Source organism: Lutjanus erythropterus, chromosome 13 (genome assembly GCF_056507025.1).
Source record: "Lutjanus erythropterus isolate fLutEry1 chromosome 13, fLutEry1.hap2, whole genome shotgun sequence".
In the NCBI taxonomy this organism is placed as follows: Eukaryota; Metazoa; Chordata; class Actinopteri; order Lutjaniformes; family Lutjanidae; genus Lutjanus; species Lutjanus erythropterus.
Window position 1 is genome coordinate 38,955,938 of NC_139329.1, and position 17,486 is coordinate 38,973,423.

At 39.9% G+C, this 17,486-nt stretch overlaps 1 protein-coding gene across 1 annotated transcript in view; it reads right to left on the reverse strand.

The window, feature by feature from the left end:
- The window catches only part of grm8b (glutamate receptor, metabotropic 8b), a 157,257-nt gene that overhangs the window by 64,452 nt on the left and 75,319 nt on the right, over window positions 1-17,486 (reverse strand). The window contains exons 4-6 of the mRNA XM_084733618.1: window positions 8,006-8,141; window positions 6,231-6,385; window positions 5,974-6,108 (exon numbers count right to left, since the gene is read on the reverse strand). Coding sequence (XP_084589744.1) covers window positions 5,974-6,108; window positions 6,231-6,385; window positions 8,006-8,141 — 426 coding nt within the window. The remainder of the gene's footprint in view (window positions 1-5,973; window positions 6,109-6,230; window positions 6,386-8,005; window positions 8,142-17,486) is intronic.

A 17,486-nucleotide genomic window follows, 5' to 3' on the forward strand; every position in this document is an offset into this window, starting at 1 on the left:
CTCTGGCATAAATCGGCTCCAGCTTGGTGAAATGGGCAGAACAAGAGCACTTCTGGTCATTTGGAGCGCTGGTGTCTAATGTGGACTTAGTCTTTCTGTCACTTCTAATCGAATCCAATGTTGTCCTTTGTTTTTCTAAGGACTTGTTTAATGTCTGTTCTTCTCATTTTGTAGACGCTTGTGAAAAAGGTGGTACAGTACGTTACTATTTGTTTCAGGCTTCATGGGAAATCCAATAGATCTGTCTTCTTTTCTTCTAGCTGTCTGTAGTCACTACAAGATCATCCATCAGTGTCAGATGAGAGCTGGGAGTTAAACTACAAACACTTTTTCATATTCATTGTTACACTCAGCAGGACTGAGTGAATTCTGGATTAATTAGCGACTGAGAATGTCAGAGATGCTCCGTGTCGTGAGGTTGAGAGCTCAGGCCCCAAAATGATTATCCACCAGCGTGTTAATTGGCAGTCAGCACCGGTCGGAAATGGAGCTCATGAATATAAATGGAGGAGAGGTTGAGTGTTGGAGTGGCCCAAAGAGACAACAGACCCTCTTAACCCTCCACCACGGAGGAGATCCTGAATTGCTGCGATGAAATACTATACCAACGGTCTCTGAGGTCCTGTGGATTTTCACTCACATCATCCCTCAGTGGTTCTGTTGCATATTCATGTTGTTTTCTTTCTGTTTTGCTGGGCTGTTTTCGTCGACCTGGTTGTTGTCCCAGTCAAATCAGGCTCTGAACACAACTGAAAACGTCATTCCAAAATCGTGGGCATTAATTTGCTGATATAACAGCCTCCACTCTTCTGGTTTCAGGCTTTCCACCAGATTTTGGCTGCAGGGATTTTCTCCCATTCCAGTTTGGTCTCAGCAAATGGTGCACGAATGAAACACGCCAAAGTCTTATGTAATTTCACATGTTATCATCACAGTTTTTGTTTTTCATGTGTCATTCCATGTCACTCTACTGACTTTATTTTTTGTTTAATTTTTAGTTTCTTTTTTTCAGTTTAAATCAAACTCTAAAAGGGTGCAGTGAATGAAAATCTGCACCCTGTACACTGAATGACCATATACTCAACAAGATCAACAGAAAACACAGACTTTTAGAGCAAAACCAGAGTAAATATATTTTAAGTCTTTCTGAAAATGTAAACAGCTGATGAGAAGAATGGATCTGGAGTGATACAGGAGTGATGTAGGTTATTAGAGGCTGTTGATGATTGGAGGGAAAAAGGGATTAAAACTATAAACGTCCTGTTCTGACTGTGTCTCCTCTGCTCTCCTGGCAAACTGAATAAGAAATAAGGGAAGGAAAGTGGACTGATCTTTTTCCAAACCTAACCCAGTATGGTGCTTAAAACTAAACAAAAAGTGACAGTTTCAAAACATTAAGCAAACTTAAGCATATTTATTATAATTATTATTACCATGACGATGAAGGTCAGCCAACAAAGGATACCTGACTTTGTCTTTTCCTGTTTCTTTTCCTTATCTACTCACCATCATGTCGATTGAAGGTCGGGTTTAGTTTTTAATCCACAAAAAAAAAAGTAGCACAAAAAACTATCCCTTTAATGAGAAACTTTACTGATCATGTATTATTTTACTTTTCTCTTTAAAGTAGTGCATTACTGACTATTTTTGGATATAATGTAGGAACTTGATGCTGTAATCATTGGTAGATTTATTGGTATTTGTTGTTAATTGGTTATTGCAGGATTTTGTTTGTTTCATCCCTTGAATATTGAAATTGTTTTACATTATGATGTCTTGTGGAACAGTAGCTGCTTCATTGGTAGTGGCTAATGGGGATCCAAATAAATAAATAAGTAAATACTTAAGATGGAAACTGATGGTAAGTCCATTTTATTAATGAGGCCCAAGGTCTCTCTGGTCTGCTTTTCCTGAACGCTGACAGGAAGCAGGAACACACTGATGAGTCCTGAGCGAGCAGTGTTTGGTAATCCTGTTGTACCAGAGGCATGAATTCTGCTCTTGTTTTGGTTTTGTTTTGTTCGACAGACGGATCAACAGCACCACAGGCCAGAAAAATTATAAAAACTTTAAATTTGTGAAAGCAACTCCAGGCACAGATCTTCTGGAACTTTCTGTGGAACAAACTAAATTAATGCTGATTCACCGGCTTTGCTTTGTTGGCTGCTCCACCTTTCAGTGATTATTTATCCACAATGCTGCTGAATGTGCTGCAGCTGATTTTTGCAGAATTATTCCAAAAACCTTTTTTTTAGCAGCATCATAAACACAAAACCTCCAGAGCTGCAACAACCATCACACAGCTCCACTTTATAACAGAAAGTTTACAGGCTTATTTTATTGGCTGTCTGATGTCTCCTTCCTTTTAAAAAACAAATATGGATGTGATCAGACTGGGCGGCTGACAGATGAATCAGCAGCTTCTGTTCATCCTCCTCACAGACAGATGGAGAGAAAAGATGGAAGGAAGCAAAGGATGAAAATGTGCAGGTGTCGCGACGACAACCACGTAATTATGTCTTTAAACTGCTTGTGAGCTTTGGATACAAACAAAATGTCACGCCTGTCTGATTTTTTTTAAATATTTTCCTTCTGGATGGAAATAAAGTGGAGGTAAACGTGATGCATGTTAATAAGCACTTGAAAGAAATGATAAGCTGATGGAAGCTTATTATCAAGAGCAGCAGTGGAATGGACATTTAATAATATTACATTTAAGTACAAATTTGCTTGAGTATTTCTATTTTATACCAATTTGTGCTTTTACTTCTCTGCTTTTCAGAGAGAAATACTCTCTACTGCACTACATGACAGCTACAGATGCTTGTTACCATTCAGATAGAAATTATACATAAAATCATATGATAAGCTTATAAAATACAATGATTTGGTTAAAGATAGAACAAATAATTCCCTAAATCTTTGGCTTATGAATTCTTACATTAAAAGGCAATGGATTTTATATCATTTTGTGGCTTCCCAGGAGTGTTCCTCGTGTATACAAATCTGCACATTCACATTTTGCTCAGAATATGTAAGTTTTTGCCATCTAAATGCTACTTTTCCAAGCTGTCCTAAAAGCCTTTTTTCTGCGTGAGGTGACCTAGGTTTCAGATGGATGGCATCAAGTCAAGTCATGTCAAGTTTATTCATAAGACACAACCAAAGTTGACCAAAGTACAGTCTGAGGATCTGAGGAAAAGGGGGGCAGAGATCGGTACTGGGTCACCAGGCTATGCAGAGCTTCAAAAACAGATAAAGAACCTTAAATTCTGTACTTTACTGGAAGCCAAAGGAGGGACATGAGAACCGGTGCAATGCTGTCACGCTTCTTGGTACCACTCAATAATCTGGCGGTGACGTTCTGCACCTGCTGCAGGTGAGCCGAGGATGACCGGTTGATTCCAACTCCCCCAAGAGGGAGTTGGAATAATCCAGTCGAGAGGAAACTGCTCGGAGGTTGCTGAGAGGAGAGGAGGGGAGCGGAGGGATGGGCATCGCTGCTTTATCTGGAAAGTTGCTATAGAAACTTGCAGCAAGTCAAATATGGCCACCTGTCAAAGTTAACTCCAGACAAACAGAGTAACTGCTCGCTGCTGCTCACTGTAAGTGAAGCGGGATCAAACAGTCTCTGAGACCAGCTGGACAACAGGGAATACTGTACCGATCTGATATTCAACTGCTTCAATCAGGACTCTGACTCCAGGGACGATGAATACGGCAGGAGAGGCATGAAGCAGGGAGAAGCGACAGGGAGGTCAGGCATCAGAGAGGCAGCGACGAGCCACAATATTCTCACATCTATCATGATAGATAAAGTTTTTATTTTCAATCAAACCAGAGCTGGTGATTATTGAACAGTGGAAAGACTAACAAAGACTTTGTGGACAGTTTTATTTTGTTTCTGTTGAGTTTGAGGTGTGTTTTGCAGTGTATTCAGTTTTTTAGATTACAAACGCTTGTGAAAGTTGAAACGTTGCAGCTCGTATACGATTCTCAGCTGGATCAGATTCCTTTCATGTGTGGGAGGAGGAGGGAAGTGGAGGGACGGGCATCCCTGCTTTATCTAACAGCCGAGTGGGCGTTTCCATTTGAAAAACCCAGAAAAGAACCAAACTGCAGTCGCCCTTCAAAACAATGTCTAGTTGGAGCCCCTTTTCACATTATAAGGAGCTTAAAACAATTGTTAAGGCAGAGATACACTTGCTGCTTCACTACGTGTTTGAATAGCATTAATTTCTCATTAAACACACAACAAATGCTGCAAACAGACACAGGATATGGAGGCAGCCATGATGCACATGCATAAGTGTAGTGAAAAGCAAATATCTCAGCCTTAGAGGGGCAAAGATGTAAAAATGATCAATATGTCACACAAACAAACAACCTTTACAAACAACAGTAAAGCTTAGCTTAACATTGTCCCTTTTTTCCTTTTTTCTCCCATTTTTCCTCTCCTGTTAATCATCTCATGACCCGTCAGATCTATCATGTGACCCTTTGTAGGGGCTGATCCCTGGGTTGGGAACCACTGATATAAACTGCCAAACTGTTTATCAGATAGTTACAACAAGCTCCAGAAGATACAACAGGAAAATACTGCATACAGTTTGATGCATCAGTATCAGTATTCTAATAAAGTTTTGATATTTATGTTCAGGACATTTAGTTGTAATGGAGCATTTTAATTCTGGTGCTAGTGCTTTTACCTAAATGAAGGGTCTGAGTACTAAATAAGCTCCACCCACTGTATCTGCAGCACAGTTTACTTCCTGTTTATGCCCCTGAAATCGCTCTGAGCCTCCTGCAAACAGCTGAGTCAGAACAAAGAATTTAACCAAGTCATGTCTCTGTAGGCAGCAGCAGAGGAGCAAGTTTGATTTCTACGATGTGACTGTGGTGGTTCATTCAGGGAGAGGATTAGAGGAGCGTGTGTGTGTGTGTGTGTGTGTGTGTGTGTGTGTGTGTGTGTGTGTGTGTGTGTGTGTGTGTGTGTGTGTGTCGGGATGCAGCAGAGAGTTCTGAGGTGTCTGAAAGATCATAATGTTTAACCTTCTGAGTAAAGTCAGTTTTATTTTGTCATCATGGATCACAAATCAGCCTCAAATGGCTATAAAGAAAAAAGAAAGGAAAAGGTAAAGAAGGAAATGTGGAGAGAGAGGAAGGTAAGAAGGGTGTATTGAAGGAGAGGAGGGAAGGAGAAGTTCGAGAAGCAGGGAGGAGGGAAGTAGAGAAAGAAAGGAGGAGACAGATGAAGGAGGGAGGAAAAAGGAAGTAGAAGGAAGAGAAGGAAAGAAAGAAGTATGTATTGAAGGAGAGAAGGAAAGGAAGAGGTAGAGGAAGGAAAAAGGACGTTTTGAAGGAAAGAGAGGAAGGAGATGTTAGAAGAAAAGAGGAAGGTAGAGAAAAGAAGGAGGAGATAGAGAAGGGAAGAAAGATGAATTGAAGAAGAGAGGGGAAGGAGAAGTTAGAGAGGAGGAGGAGGTGGAGGAAGAGAGGAGGAGTTAGAGGAGGGGTGAAAGGAGGGGGTCAAGCAAGGAGGGAAGAGAGAGATGAGGGAATTAGGAGGTAGAGGATGGAAGAAGGAGGTACTGAAGGAGAGAGAGGAAAGAGGAGTTAGAGAAGGAGAGGAGGTGAAAGAAAAGAGAGGATGTATTGAAGAACAGAAGAAAAGGATGAGGTAAAGGGAAGGAAGCAGGAGACAAAAGGGGCAGAAGGATGTAGAGAGGGGAAGAAGGATATATTGAATTAGGGGAGGGAAGAAGGAAAGGTGGAGGTAGTGGAAGGAAAGAGGAGATAGATGAGGGAGGTAGGAGGTAGAGAAGGAAAGAAGGATGTATCAAAGGGAAGAAGGAGATGTTAGAAAAGCAAAGAATGAGTGTAGAGGAGGCAGGAGGAAAATGCTGAGAAGATTTTGCTAAAAGAAACTTTTCCATGACGTCCATGTTGACCTTTGACCTCAGTGTTTCCTACCTGTACATTTCTTGGGGCTGGGTCTCTTGCCGTGCATCCCCAGCTTGCAGCCGAAGTTCTCCTCCCAGAACTCAGCGAACCAGACGTTCCTGCGGTTGTTGGACAGCGAGCGGCTCTTGAAGTAACGATCAAACGCTGCAGAAAGAAAGAAGCTGTTTTAATAATCATGAGCTCCTCCAAAATATCTTTAGAACTGTGCTGAGGTTTGTTACAGGACGTGCTGCTCTGAGCTTCCTGTCTCCTGTCTCCTGTCTCACCGTCCACAGACGCCCTCTTGGGGAGGATGGTGATGGCGCCCTCGGCCACCCGCTCCTGCTGGACCACCGGAGAGATCTTGGAGCCCCAGCTGTCAGAGCCCACCCACAGGAAGTGACCTGTCAGGTTGTTGCGCTTTGCTGCATCCAAGATTCGTCTGTCAGGGTCACAGGTGAGACAGTCAAGACAACAGATTAGAAAAACATCCTAAATACAAACTCTATTATTCCTTTTTTTAATGAAACATGATTGTACAGGCATGCTAGCAGCTATTTAAAGGACCAGTGCGTGGGATTTAGTGGCATCTACAGGCGAGGTTTTAGATTGCAACCAACTTGTCTTCCTTTCCAAGTGTGTAGGAGAGACTACAGTGGACAAGAGAACCCAAAAAACACAAAAGTCTCTTTCTAGTGCCAGTTTTTGGTTCATCTGTTCTGGACAGCTGTAAAAACATGGGGGTGCAACATGATGACATGCTCTCTGTAGATATGAACAACTAATTCTAAGGCAGTGAATATACAGCAATTCTTATTTTCAGGTGATTATACACTAATAAAATAGAATTGTGAATATTCTCTGTAATATCTGCCATATTCTGCCAATAATAATGAGAATAATGCAGAGAGGGAAGAGCAGTGCTAGTTCAATGAAATTTAATTAAGACAGGAGATGTTCAGCAGTCTTGAACTTAACTGCAGGTTAAATCCAAAGTCCACAAAATAAATCCATAGTTCAATAAATGGTCTGAAACACGGGATAGGACACGAACTGACACAGAAACAGAGAAACACAAGGACAAAATAGACAGGTAACTAATCAGAAACAACTTTCTCAGTGCTTTTCTTACTGTTCGACTAGTCAGCTAGTCTAAATTAAAATTTGCATTTCATCGACAGGAAAATTAGTCACTAGGACCATGACTAGTAACCTTTAAATGACAGTTTTGTTGGTGTAGCAGGTTCTAAATGTTGACCTGATGGTGGCACGAGATGAAAAGTCAGAGGATCAAAGTGATTAAAACTGAGGAGGACATGAATGTTTGAACCAATCCACCAAATCAGACAAATGACACATTGCACAAAAGCTACAAACATTAACATCATCCACTGTGTTTCTCTTGTGCAATAATACAAGCTTTCATTAAATGATTTCAAACACGAGAACTGATCCGTCTGGTCCTTTACATTCTCATCCTGTCTGTTCTCCGTCTGTGAGGTCTCAGGATGAGTGAGTTCCCTCTCACTGTGACTCAGAGCTGCAGATTAACATCAGCTGTTACACTGATATCCTGTGTGTGTGTGTGTGTGTGTGTGTGTTTGTGTGTGTGTGTGTGTGTGTGTGTGAGAGAGAGAGAGAGAGAGAGCGTGTGTGAGTGTGTGAGATGCTCTCACTCCACTCAGATAATTGGAAGCTTGTTATCTTAATCTGCACTCAACAGTTGGTGGATGTACTGATTAAATACATTGAGAACATACAGATACAGAATGTGTGTGTTGATATTGAAGTAGCACAGTGTGTGTGTGTGTGTGTGTGTGTGTGTGTGTCTGGTTTGTATTCAGTGCAGTAACCTTCAAAAGATGTTCAACAGATTACAAACTCTGCAGGGCTTGTATTTAGGAACAGATTGAGCTAAATGCTAATGTTAGCATGTTTGGCAGGTATGATGTTTATGGTGTCAGCATGAAACAAAAAGCACAGTTGGCCGATGGGAGGAACATTAGTTATGAAAATATTTGGTCATTTATTTAAAATATTTAAAATGTTCTTTTTTTTTTACCGGATGTCGTCCTCGTTAGCGAACATGATGACGGCGCGGGCGTTGGGCGTCTCCACCAGACGCAGGACGATCTTGTCGAACTCGCCGGGTCTCGGCTCTCGAGGGACCTTCAGAGACTGAGCGATACAGACTCCACCTGAGAGGGAAAGAGAGACAGAGAATCAGAAGAGATTAGAAAAAGATTTCTTCCTCAGATTCACTTTCTCACGCTGCCAAAGGACAGACTAATTCAAACTCTGCTGGGAGAAGACGGCACCACAGTCGAACTGGCAGGAGAATATATTCGGATTTGTGAGTTTTTGATTTTGCAACATGTTTGATCCAAAACGTCATGCAAATAAAGCCAATAATAATTAAATTAACAGAAAGAAACCTGTGTGACGTTCGAACGACCCCTGGTTGAGATTTGATCACAGTGTATGTCAACCTGACCACCTCCATAATGTGATCTGGCCGATCTGATCACATCCCGATCCCAGTGCAGGTATTTATACCTGCGTTAACATATGTTTTTCTTGATAATGATGATCTCAGCGACCACTGAGATAATCTCTCTTCATTTAGACCAAAATTCCAGACTGACAGACAAACTTTGACAACCGTCAAACCACATGAGCTACAATATTAAAACTATCAGGTCAATAAAAGCAGGAGCTTCCTGCTTCACACCGCCAGCTTCCTGTCGGACAAGTGAACGGTGAACTCGGTTTCTGATCTCTGCTGACATCGATCCTTCACGTGTAGCTCTGCTGGTGTTTGTTCAGCAGTCTGAACACATCTGCTTCTATCTGTAAATCTGCTCATCAACAAGCTTCACCTTCACTCCAGTTTATCTGCAGGCTGCTGGATTGTTTTCTCTCTGTGCTTCATTATGTCTCTTTAATTATCTTCACTGTTTGTTTTGTTCTTATCTTTCAGTCGGCTGCAGTCACTGAAACAAAGGTCTCTGCCAGACACTAAATACTGTCAAATTATCACTAACATCTCACTAATCATACTATACGAGCAGGACTCCCTCATGCAGCGTTATCGCAAAAAACAGTCATTTGAAGGAAACAGTTCAATCAAATACAGAGTTTGAAATCTGTTTTTCCTCAAAAAATGAAGAAAGGGGAAGAAGAAATGGACTTGAGCTTGCTTCATCTTTTCTCAGAGACATGTCTTTTTGATCTGCTTTGCTGTCTCGTCAGGCTTACAGGCAGCTGAAGAGGAGGATGAGGAGGAAGAATAGAAGGAGCAGAGGAGGAGGATGAAGAGGAGGAAGGCCATTAAGGTGGAAAATGTGGAAGAGGAAAAGGACAGAGCAGAAGAAGAAGAGACATGTAAAAAGAGACAGAGAATATTTCTCCTGCACAAACGACACAGTTCTTCTTCTTCTTACTAAAAGACATACAGGTTTCATCAGACCGTCCCCACTTCAAACTCTTTACCTCTAAGTTTGTAACAAGCTTTCCTGTTGTGAATTTGTCGTCTCCAAGCCGAAGCTGAGATAAACCTGATGGCATCATGTCACTGTGGTTACCCTGTAGCATAATTTCAAAGTCAGGTGATGTAATATTAAAGGGACAGTTCACCCCCCAAAACAAAAATGCATATTTGTCCCCTGGCCTGTTGAACTGTTTCTCCATCTTGACAGTGTTGGTGTGAGTTGCAGTTATCAGTTGTAGAGATGTCTGCCTTCTCTGCAATTTAATGGGACTAAATGACAATGGCTTGTGGTGCTCAAAACACTACGGGGTGCAGCAGATCGCAGCGCATCTCTGTGAAGAGCAACTGATTTAAAAGCCGTCAAAATGCCTCAAGTGAAATCCTGACCGTGACTTTGGTTATTTTCACTGGTGTAACTATGGTGTCGTCATAGAAACAGACCATATGATTGTGATATTTATTAAAGCTTTGGTGCTATCTGCTGTCTTAACTTCACACACACAGACACACACACACACACACACACACACACACACACACACACACACAGCTCCTCTCAGCTCGCTGGAGCAGCTCTGTGTCTGTCTGTGTTGATTGGCTTATAACCTCTAACCAATCAGATAATGCTGCGGGCGGGACATTGAGCCAGATTACAAAGTGTAGTATTGTAATATACTACACAATGTATAATTATCTATAATTATCTATTATATGTACAGTATTATTGTTACAATGTACTTTAATTCTATTATTATACTATTTATTCTAGCTGGTTATCTCTTTGTAAATTTAAGGATCACATCTCTCTGGACACTGATCTGAGAACAGGGTTTGTGTTCATTGATGAGATATTATCTGGGTAGGGAAAGTCATGGGAGAAGATTGATTATTAATATTCAAGGGTTGGCTGGCAGAAAAGGAGGCAAACGATTTTCACATGATGATGAAAATACAAACTGATCTCATGGTATTCTTCCTTTTAACACTTTTATTTGTGTCCTTTAAGAGAGGTTGTTCTGCTTCCTGTTCTACGCTGCTGCAATCAGCTGGTTTCCCTTCAAGGTTCAGTGATAAAAGTTGATGTTTCCTCTTCGTCACATCATTAAACTCTGTGCTTCCTCCTCAGTGAAGACTCCGCTGCTGAAAACACTCTTGAAGTTTGTGAGATTGTCCCTGCAGCGTTGGCTCTGCGGCAGATAAACGAGAGCGGCGGTGCAGTTTTGAAGATGAACTTTGTGCCTCTGACATGAAGAGAAGTAAAGTACAGTAGAGGCTGCAGCGGAACCGAACCTCAGACTGTACGCTGTTGCAGCTTAATTGGCTCCTTCATTTTGAAAAGACGGAGTGACTCGCTGGCCCACTGTCGCAGGAAATCTCCAGGGAAAAAGAAACAAGTGTCACAGCTGAAAATAATCACGTCTGGTTGGCGTGACCTCGATTGTTTAAACAGCGGAGCCCCGGAAGAGTGTTTTAAAAAGGTAGAACTAGAGCTAGAGTCTAAAAATTACTGCTGCAAAGAGATAAAAAGGTAAAACTGTTTATCACTTTACATTACGTGTGAAATATTCACAGAACCAAGCAGGTAGCTGAAGCTTCTGTTTCTGCTGCTTGTTGCAAACTAAAAGTCTCAAGTGAAAGTTCAAGTCACAGTTGAAGAAAGCACATATGAGAAATTAAAATTAATGTTATCAGTTGGCTGTGGTCAGAGCACAGCTGGTCAATAATGTGAAATTTGTCAAAGGTCAAGAACACAATTCAACACACGTGGAATAAAGTTTTGAATGATAATTGAATTACGATTTGAGTTTAAATGGAGCACTTCCTCTAAAGAAAATCTTCCTATAATTACACAGGTTCTTTCTTTCCAGGAGGAAATTATTAAGAAATTACAGACCTGTGGAATAAAGCGTTTCCATCACTTTATTGTTGAAGCAGCTGTAAAAATACTCCATAATATTAGAGAAATGTCATGCCGGGCTGAAGTTTTATCTGTGTTGAAGATAGAGGAGCCGTGTGAGTTCAGATCTTGTCTGTTCAGGCTGATCTCAGAGGCTTCAGGCCAACAGGACGGAGATAAAACCATTTAAGACCCTGCTGCCATTATCATCATCGTAGCGTCCACTGCGAGCCGAGAGGCCGTCTGCTGTCTCCCCCCCGAAGACACGACTTCAATCAGACGCTTTCAGAGTAAAATTGATTCCATTGTGAGCTCATTTCTACATCACACAGGTCCATCAGGCCATCAGATTGGAGCCGCAGCGTCTCTCTGGTACTGGATCTTTTTTTTCTAGCGAGCGTTCAGGATTATGTATTTGAAGGTTTGAAGGTCAGGCTGCTGAGAGTGTGACGGCAGCAGGATCACCCAGTTTAACTTAATCCCAGTTTTATTGACACTTGAAGGTTGTTGGCTTCAAAAACAAAGTACAACAGATGAAAGATCACGTTCTCACCCATATTCACAGCAACCCTCCCAACATCCCTGGTAAAAACTGAATCAAATCTGATTATTTTGATTTATAAACCACTTGATTTCCTCTCAGAACATGTCTGAGATAATTCCTCAGAGGTACAAAGGTTATTTATATTCTATGAAAGAGTGAAGGGTGTCTTGTGCTGATACACAACCGTGTGGTGTTCTTACATCAGATATCACTGACAGGTACATTGTGGATTTTACAGCAGGCACCTAACCCCCCTTTAACACCTGTCAATCATCTGTCTGTGAAACAACTCTGATGATTTTCCTCCTTAAAGTTTTACAAAGTTGTGATTCTCCTGCTGCTCTAACAAGTCAGCTCCGGGCCCCGGGCAAGATTATCATCGCAATCAGACGTAATACAACATAAAGTCAGTGAATGAAAGAAACAAAAGCATGCAGCTTTAAAAATGACCAACAACAGCAAAATTCACTGCCACAATATAGAGCAGGAGTCAGAATAGCAATGTTGAGATAGAGATAAACTAGTCTGCCTGACAAAGTCTGGAGCTGCAGTCAGAGAACATTCACATATAAAAACTAAATGGTGACAGTGCACCTTTACATGGATGAAAAATATATAGGTACACATCTAAAACTAACCAGACAGTGCACCTTATCAGAGGTAAAATACTTCAGTCTCATATTATATTTTCACCTAAAATTCAAGAAGCATGTTAAGATGGTGATCAGGGCTGCAAAAGCAAACTTAGACACGTTTGGATGATTTTTTTCACGTCTACATTAACAAAGCCTCTTATGATGGTATACAATCGATCAAATTAACGGCCAGTAAGATCACATCATTCACATGTTCTTGATAAAATGAATATGCAAAGTTTTGGAAATTCTATGAATTTTTCCACTCTTAAACTCCATAAATTCCCCGTAAATACATAATCAGGTTCTCAGCGACCTCAGAATTAACATGTTGAAGTCTTTACCTAAAGAACTCAAACTGGATCCTGATTTAGGGACTAAATCAGGATTAAATCAGGATGATTTAGAGACTTTAAACTCAAACTGAAACAGTTTCTGAAGACAAATCAGTCATGTATGAATATTCTGGTGCCTCTTATTCTATGGTGCTATATTATTAGTATTATTCTCTGTATTTTCTTCTTGTTTGTGTTTTGTTGTGTCTCTTGTGTATTTGTTGCAGAGTCTTTTGTATCTTAAAGCCCCAGCTAGGGATGACAATGCAAATCAGCTCAGGCTATGAATGCTATGGTGTGTGACATTGATTTATGCTACTGTACATCCTCGTCCCTATAAAAATAAACATGAAATAAATAAATAAATAAATAAACACAGATGAAAATACAGTAAACTTGGTGAAGGTGCACCTTCACATCAACAACTTTCGTAAAGTCTACATGTGGGCGTCAGCAAATAAATAATAATTAAAAAAAACTTGCTCGCTATTTTGTCTTTCTGAAACTTTCTGAAAGAAAACTATTTTTGGAAGCTTTTTTTTTCTTTCTCTGCTGCTTCAGTCAATTCTGGCTTCTCAGACTTACCTTTGAGTTTGTTTTTTGCTTGTTTCTCTTAACATTTCTAACTTCTCTGTTTATTTCACTTCACTGTAGTATTACATATGTCCATAAGTGCAATATCCCAGAATTCCAAGTGGGCACATGAAACCACCCATTAATCCTTATTTAAACTTAATACTTTATCTCTTTTAAGCCCAGTGTTCTACAATGGTAGAAATGCTGCTGAGTCTCATTATATTTTCATATTTCCCCTGTTTATAATGTTCCTTTTTTTATATATATTTCTTCTTGCTATATTTTTATATTTTAATCATTTATTTTAGATTTTTGTTGTGGGACTAATAAAGGAATATTTTATCTTACCTTATCTTATCTTAAACAATGTCAAGCCAAGTGGTTCATGAGTGCTTTTTTAGCAGCAGTGACAGTATTTTAGGCTCATTAGGATGTCTTGCCTTTCTCTTACTGTTTTTTGTACAAAGAGCTCCTCCAAACACGCCACGTCAGATTCAGCAAATGCTCATAACTTCAGAAGACCGTGTAAATGATCCATGTGAGTACACATACATTAGACTTGTAAATTAGCATAATAAAAATAATTAATGCCCCAATAATACTATATATATATATATACATATATAATACATATATGGCTCCACTTCAGGAAGTGTTCATTCATGGACTTTGGCGTCCTGCTGTGTCATTTTAACAGCGTCAGCAGTGGAGTTTAAAGACCTGCTAAAGCAAAGAAACGGGAAAAGTGTTGAAAAATAAATGACTCGCCACAGGAAGGATCGATTGATGACAGCGAGAGGAGAGGGTTAAGGGGATGTTTTCATCATGGACACAGAGGACAGAATAAGTGAGGACGTTCGCCTGGACAGAGACTTCATAAACCCACATGAAGATATACAGCCAGTACACCTGACAGCAGGTAATAATAGATCATTGAATGAAGGATGAAAGGCTTTATATGTAAATTTACAATTATATTATAATTTGAAATGCAGTCAAACAGGATAATGTCAACATGATTATCAACATAATTTAATTTGCAAACTCAAAATGTCTTCAAACTAACGAAATATACCGTCATTAGTGAAAAACTTTGGTTTTGATACCAGCAGACTGACCGAACACGACTCTACGACAGGAACTTCTGTTTGTATTGAAAATTCAAAGTATAAGAAAGTTGGTGAGTGCCAGCTGTTAAATCACTCTACACACAAGTTAAGAATAAACCTGTTTGTAGTTCCTGCATGAGGCCTGTTGTTCTGAACGGTATTTTAGTGAAAAAAGGTGTTTTTACAGTTTTAAAACACAACACACCCTCTATTGGGCCATTAGATCATTAATATGAGGGTAGTCGACCGTCACAGGTTCTTCATCTCCTTAACCTCTTTCAGTTTATCTCTGTTGTTTACTTCAGGCTACCTTCAGGCCTCCAGTTAGGACTGTGTGTCAGTGTGAACAGGCTTATAATGATCAGTTTGGCAAACCACAGAGGTGCAGAGCTGGCCAGAGTCCCATCCAGCTGATATTGGATGATTCTACAAAACCCCAGATTATTTTCAATTATATTTTATTGCCGAACTGTGTCAGATAATAAATGCGTTTATCTGTACGAAGGAAGCCAAAGAGTGAAAAACCAGGTGGCTCTCTGGAGCCTCCCGAGGACGCCGCTGCAGATAAATGTGAAAATAATAAAGATGGACACACATGATGTGATTTTAATGAGGTTTAGCTTCAGCTGAGATTCTTCCAACAGAAGTGGAAAAATCAGCCAGTGAGGTTTCTCCTGCTGGGCTCCAATCCAACAAATTAACTTTGGGTGACAAAGTGGGAAACAATCAGTTAACAGACCTCGCATGAAATGTTGTCATCTACACTTTACACTCCAGTGTGCAGCACAGTCAGACACACACACACACACACACACACACACACACACACAGATGTGATAATGTGGGAATGTGCTCCCATTTCCTGGGAAACAGATAAGGAAATCCCTGCTGCTTCTAACAGGATGAGGATTTACTTAAAGCTCTGCCGGGAACATCTCAGCTGTAAGCTGCAGCACTGAACCGAAGGAGTTAATTCACTAAACGATAGACGTCTTTTAAAAAAGAAAATGGAAAATCACTAACTGGAGCCAATCATTCAGTCTCTTTATAGAGATCATTTAAGTTAAATTCTTAGTTAGTTTTCGTCTCCCACTCCTTTGGTATTTTTTCTTTTCTTTATTTTCTGCTTTCTGACACAGTTATAAATCTACTGAACAGCTCAATGCACAAAAATCCCAACAAAGCAGAACAACAGACAAAGCTGTGACAGTCAACTCACCTGCAGCTTGTGTAGCTGAATAAAAGTGAAATGTAGGACTTTTCAGAAATGTTTGAAGTTCATGGATTTCCTCAAAGTGAAATGCACATAGTGACTAATAATCAGGGAAACAGGTGGCAGAAGTATAGAGAGGGCTTGGAATCGTGAGAAAATATTAAAAACGGTCCAAAATACCACATTTTGGGACGTCAAAAAATCCTTTAAAAACTGTATGGATCCAGACCAAATGTCCCACCAAATGTTAGTAAAATCTGTCAGGAGGTTTTCAGATAAATAAAGCAGGAGGAAAATGTGTTTAACACAAGTAAATATCAAAGAGAAAATACTATGTACTTTATACATTTGCTATAAAATAAGAGGTCAAACATCTGTTATTAAGGATGTAAATTTTTGATATGTTGCAGTATTCAGAGGTGGGAAGTAACTAACTACAAATACTTTGTTGCTATACTTAAGTTTTTAGATATTTGTATTTGAGTCATGTTCTGACAACTTTTTACTTTGAGTCACTACATTTGAATACAAGTATTTACTTCTTACATTTTTAATTTTTATTATTTATTTACGTTTTTGTTTTGCATCATTAATGTCAATTTAATATTAATATCAATATCAAGATTGATTTCAGCCCAAATCTATGGGACAAAAACGAAAAGATGATTCACTGGCGTATTCATCAGTGCAAATCAAGCACAACAACATAACAAGGTGAAAAAGACACAAGACAAAAAATGATGTAACAAGACAAAAACAATATAAAAGACAAAAAAAACCTAACAGGATGAAATAGACGTAACCACTCTAAAAACCGCATAAAAGATGTAACACAACAAAAACAACATACCTGAAAACACTTTTAATGCAATCCTCACTCGCTCATTATCTCCAGCAGCTTCTATTCCACTGCTTTTTTTGCAGTCACTTTTAAATTAATATTTTATGTCCAGGCTTTTAATTTGAAATATCCGCATGAAGAGCTGGGCTTCAATTCAATACAACAAACAAACAAACAAAAAAACATCAGAGAACAGTACTTGTACAAGAAATGAGCTGTGAAAATAGATATGATACTAAATTTATCAATGCCATTGATAATTTAGAGGAAGTGTTATGATTGAAACAGGAGCTAATAACAGAAAATTAGAAATAAAGAGCTGTCTCTAATATTTGAAGAACAAACATCTCTCTTCTCCCTGTAGTGAAGATAAATAAAGACCACAGCCACCATTTGATTTACAGCAGCGGTTTGATGTTGGAAACGTGAAAACCTCCTACATGTGTGGAGGACGGGACTTTGACAGCCGTGGCCTCTGTGCCCCTTCAGTTTGGCCTTATGCCCCTCAAAAAATGATCTGCCCTGAGGCTCCCTGAGCCTCGATGCCCTGCCTGCGCAGCCCAAGCTTTTGTTTTCTCCTCTGCCTTTTCCCTGTCAATACAGTTTTTTACACACCTGTGGTTTTAGTTGAAGACTTTTAGGTTCATCTTCAGGCCCAGTACGAAAAGCTGAGAAACACAAATCAACTTAATCAAACTCATCTCGATGTGCAAACGCTGCAAAGCTGTGACTAAGAGAACGTCTGAACAGAGAGGGACGACTGAGCTGAGCTAAGAAAGTCTGATAAATTAACAAATAAATAAGACAAGAAACCAAAGTCGGACAAACTATCAGGTCCACCGAGATAAATCACTACGAGAGCCGCTTTGTCTTGTCAGCAGACAAGACAAAACGAAATGAAAT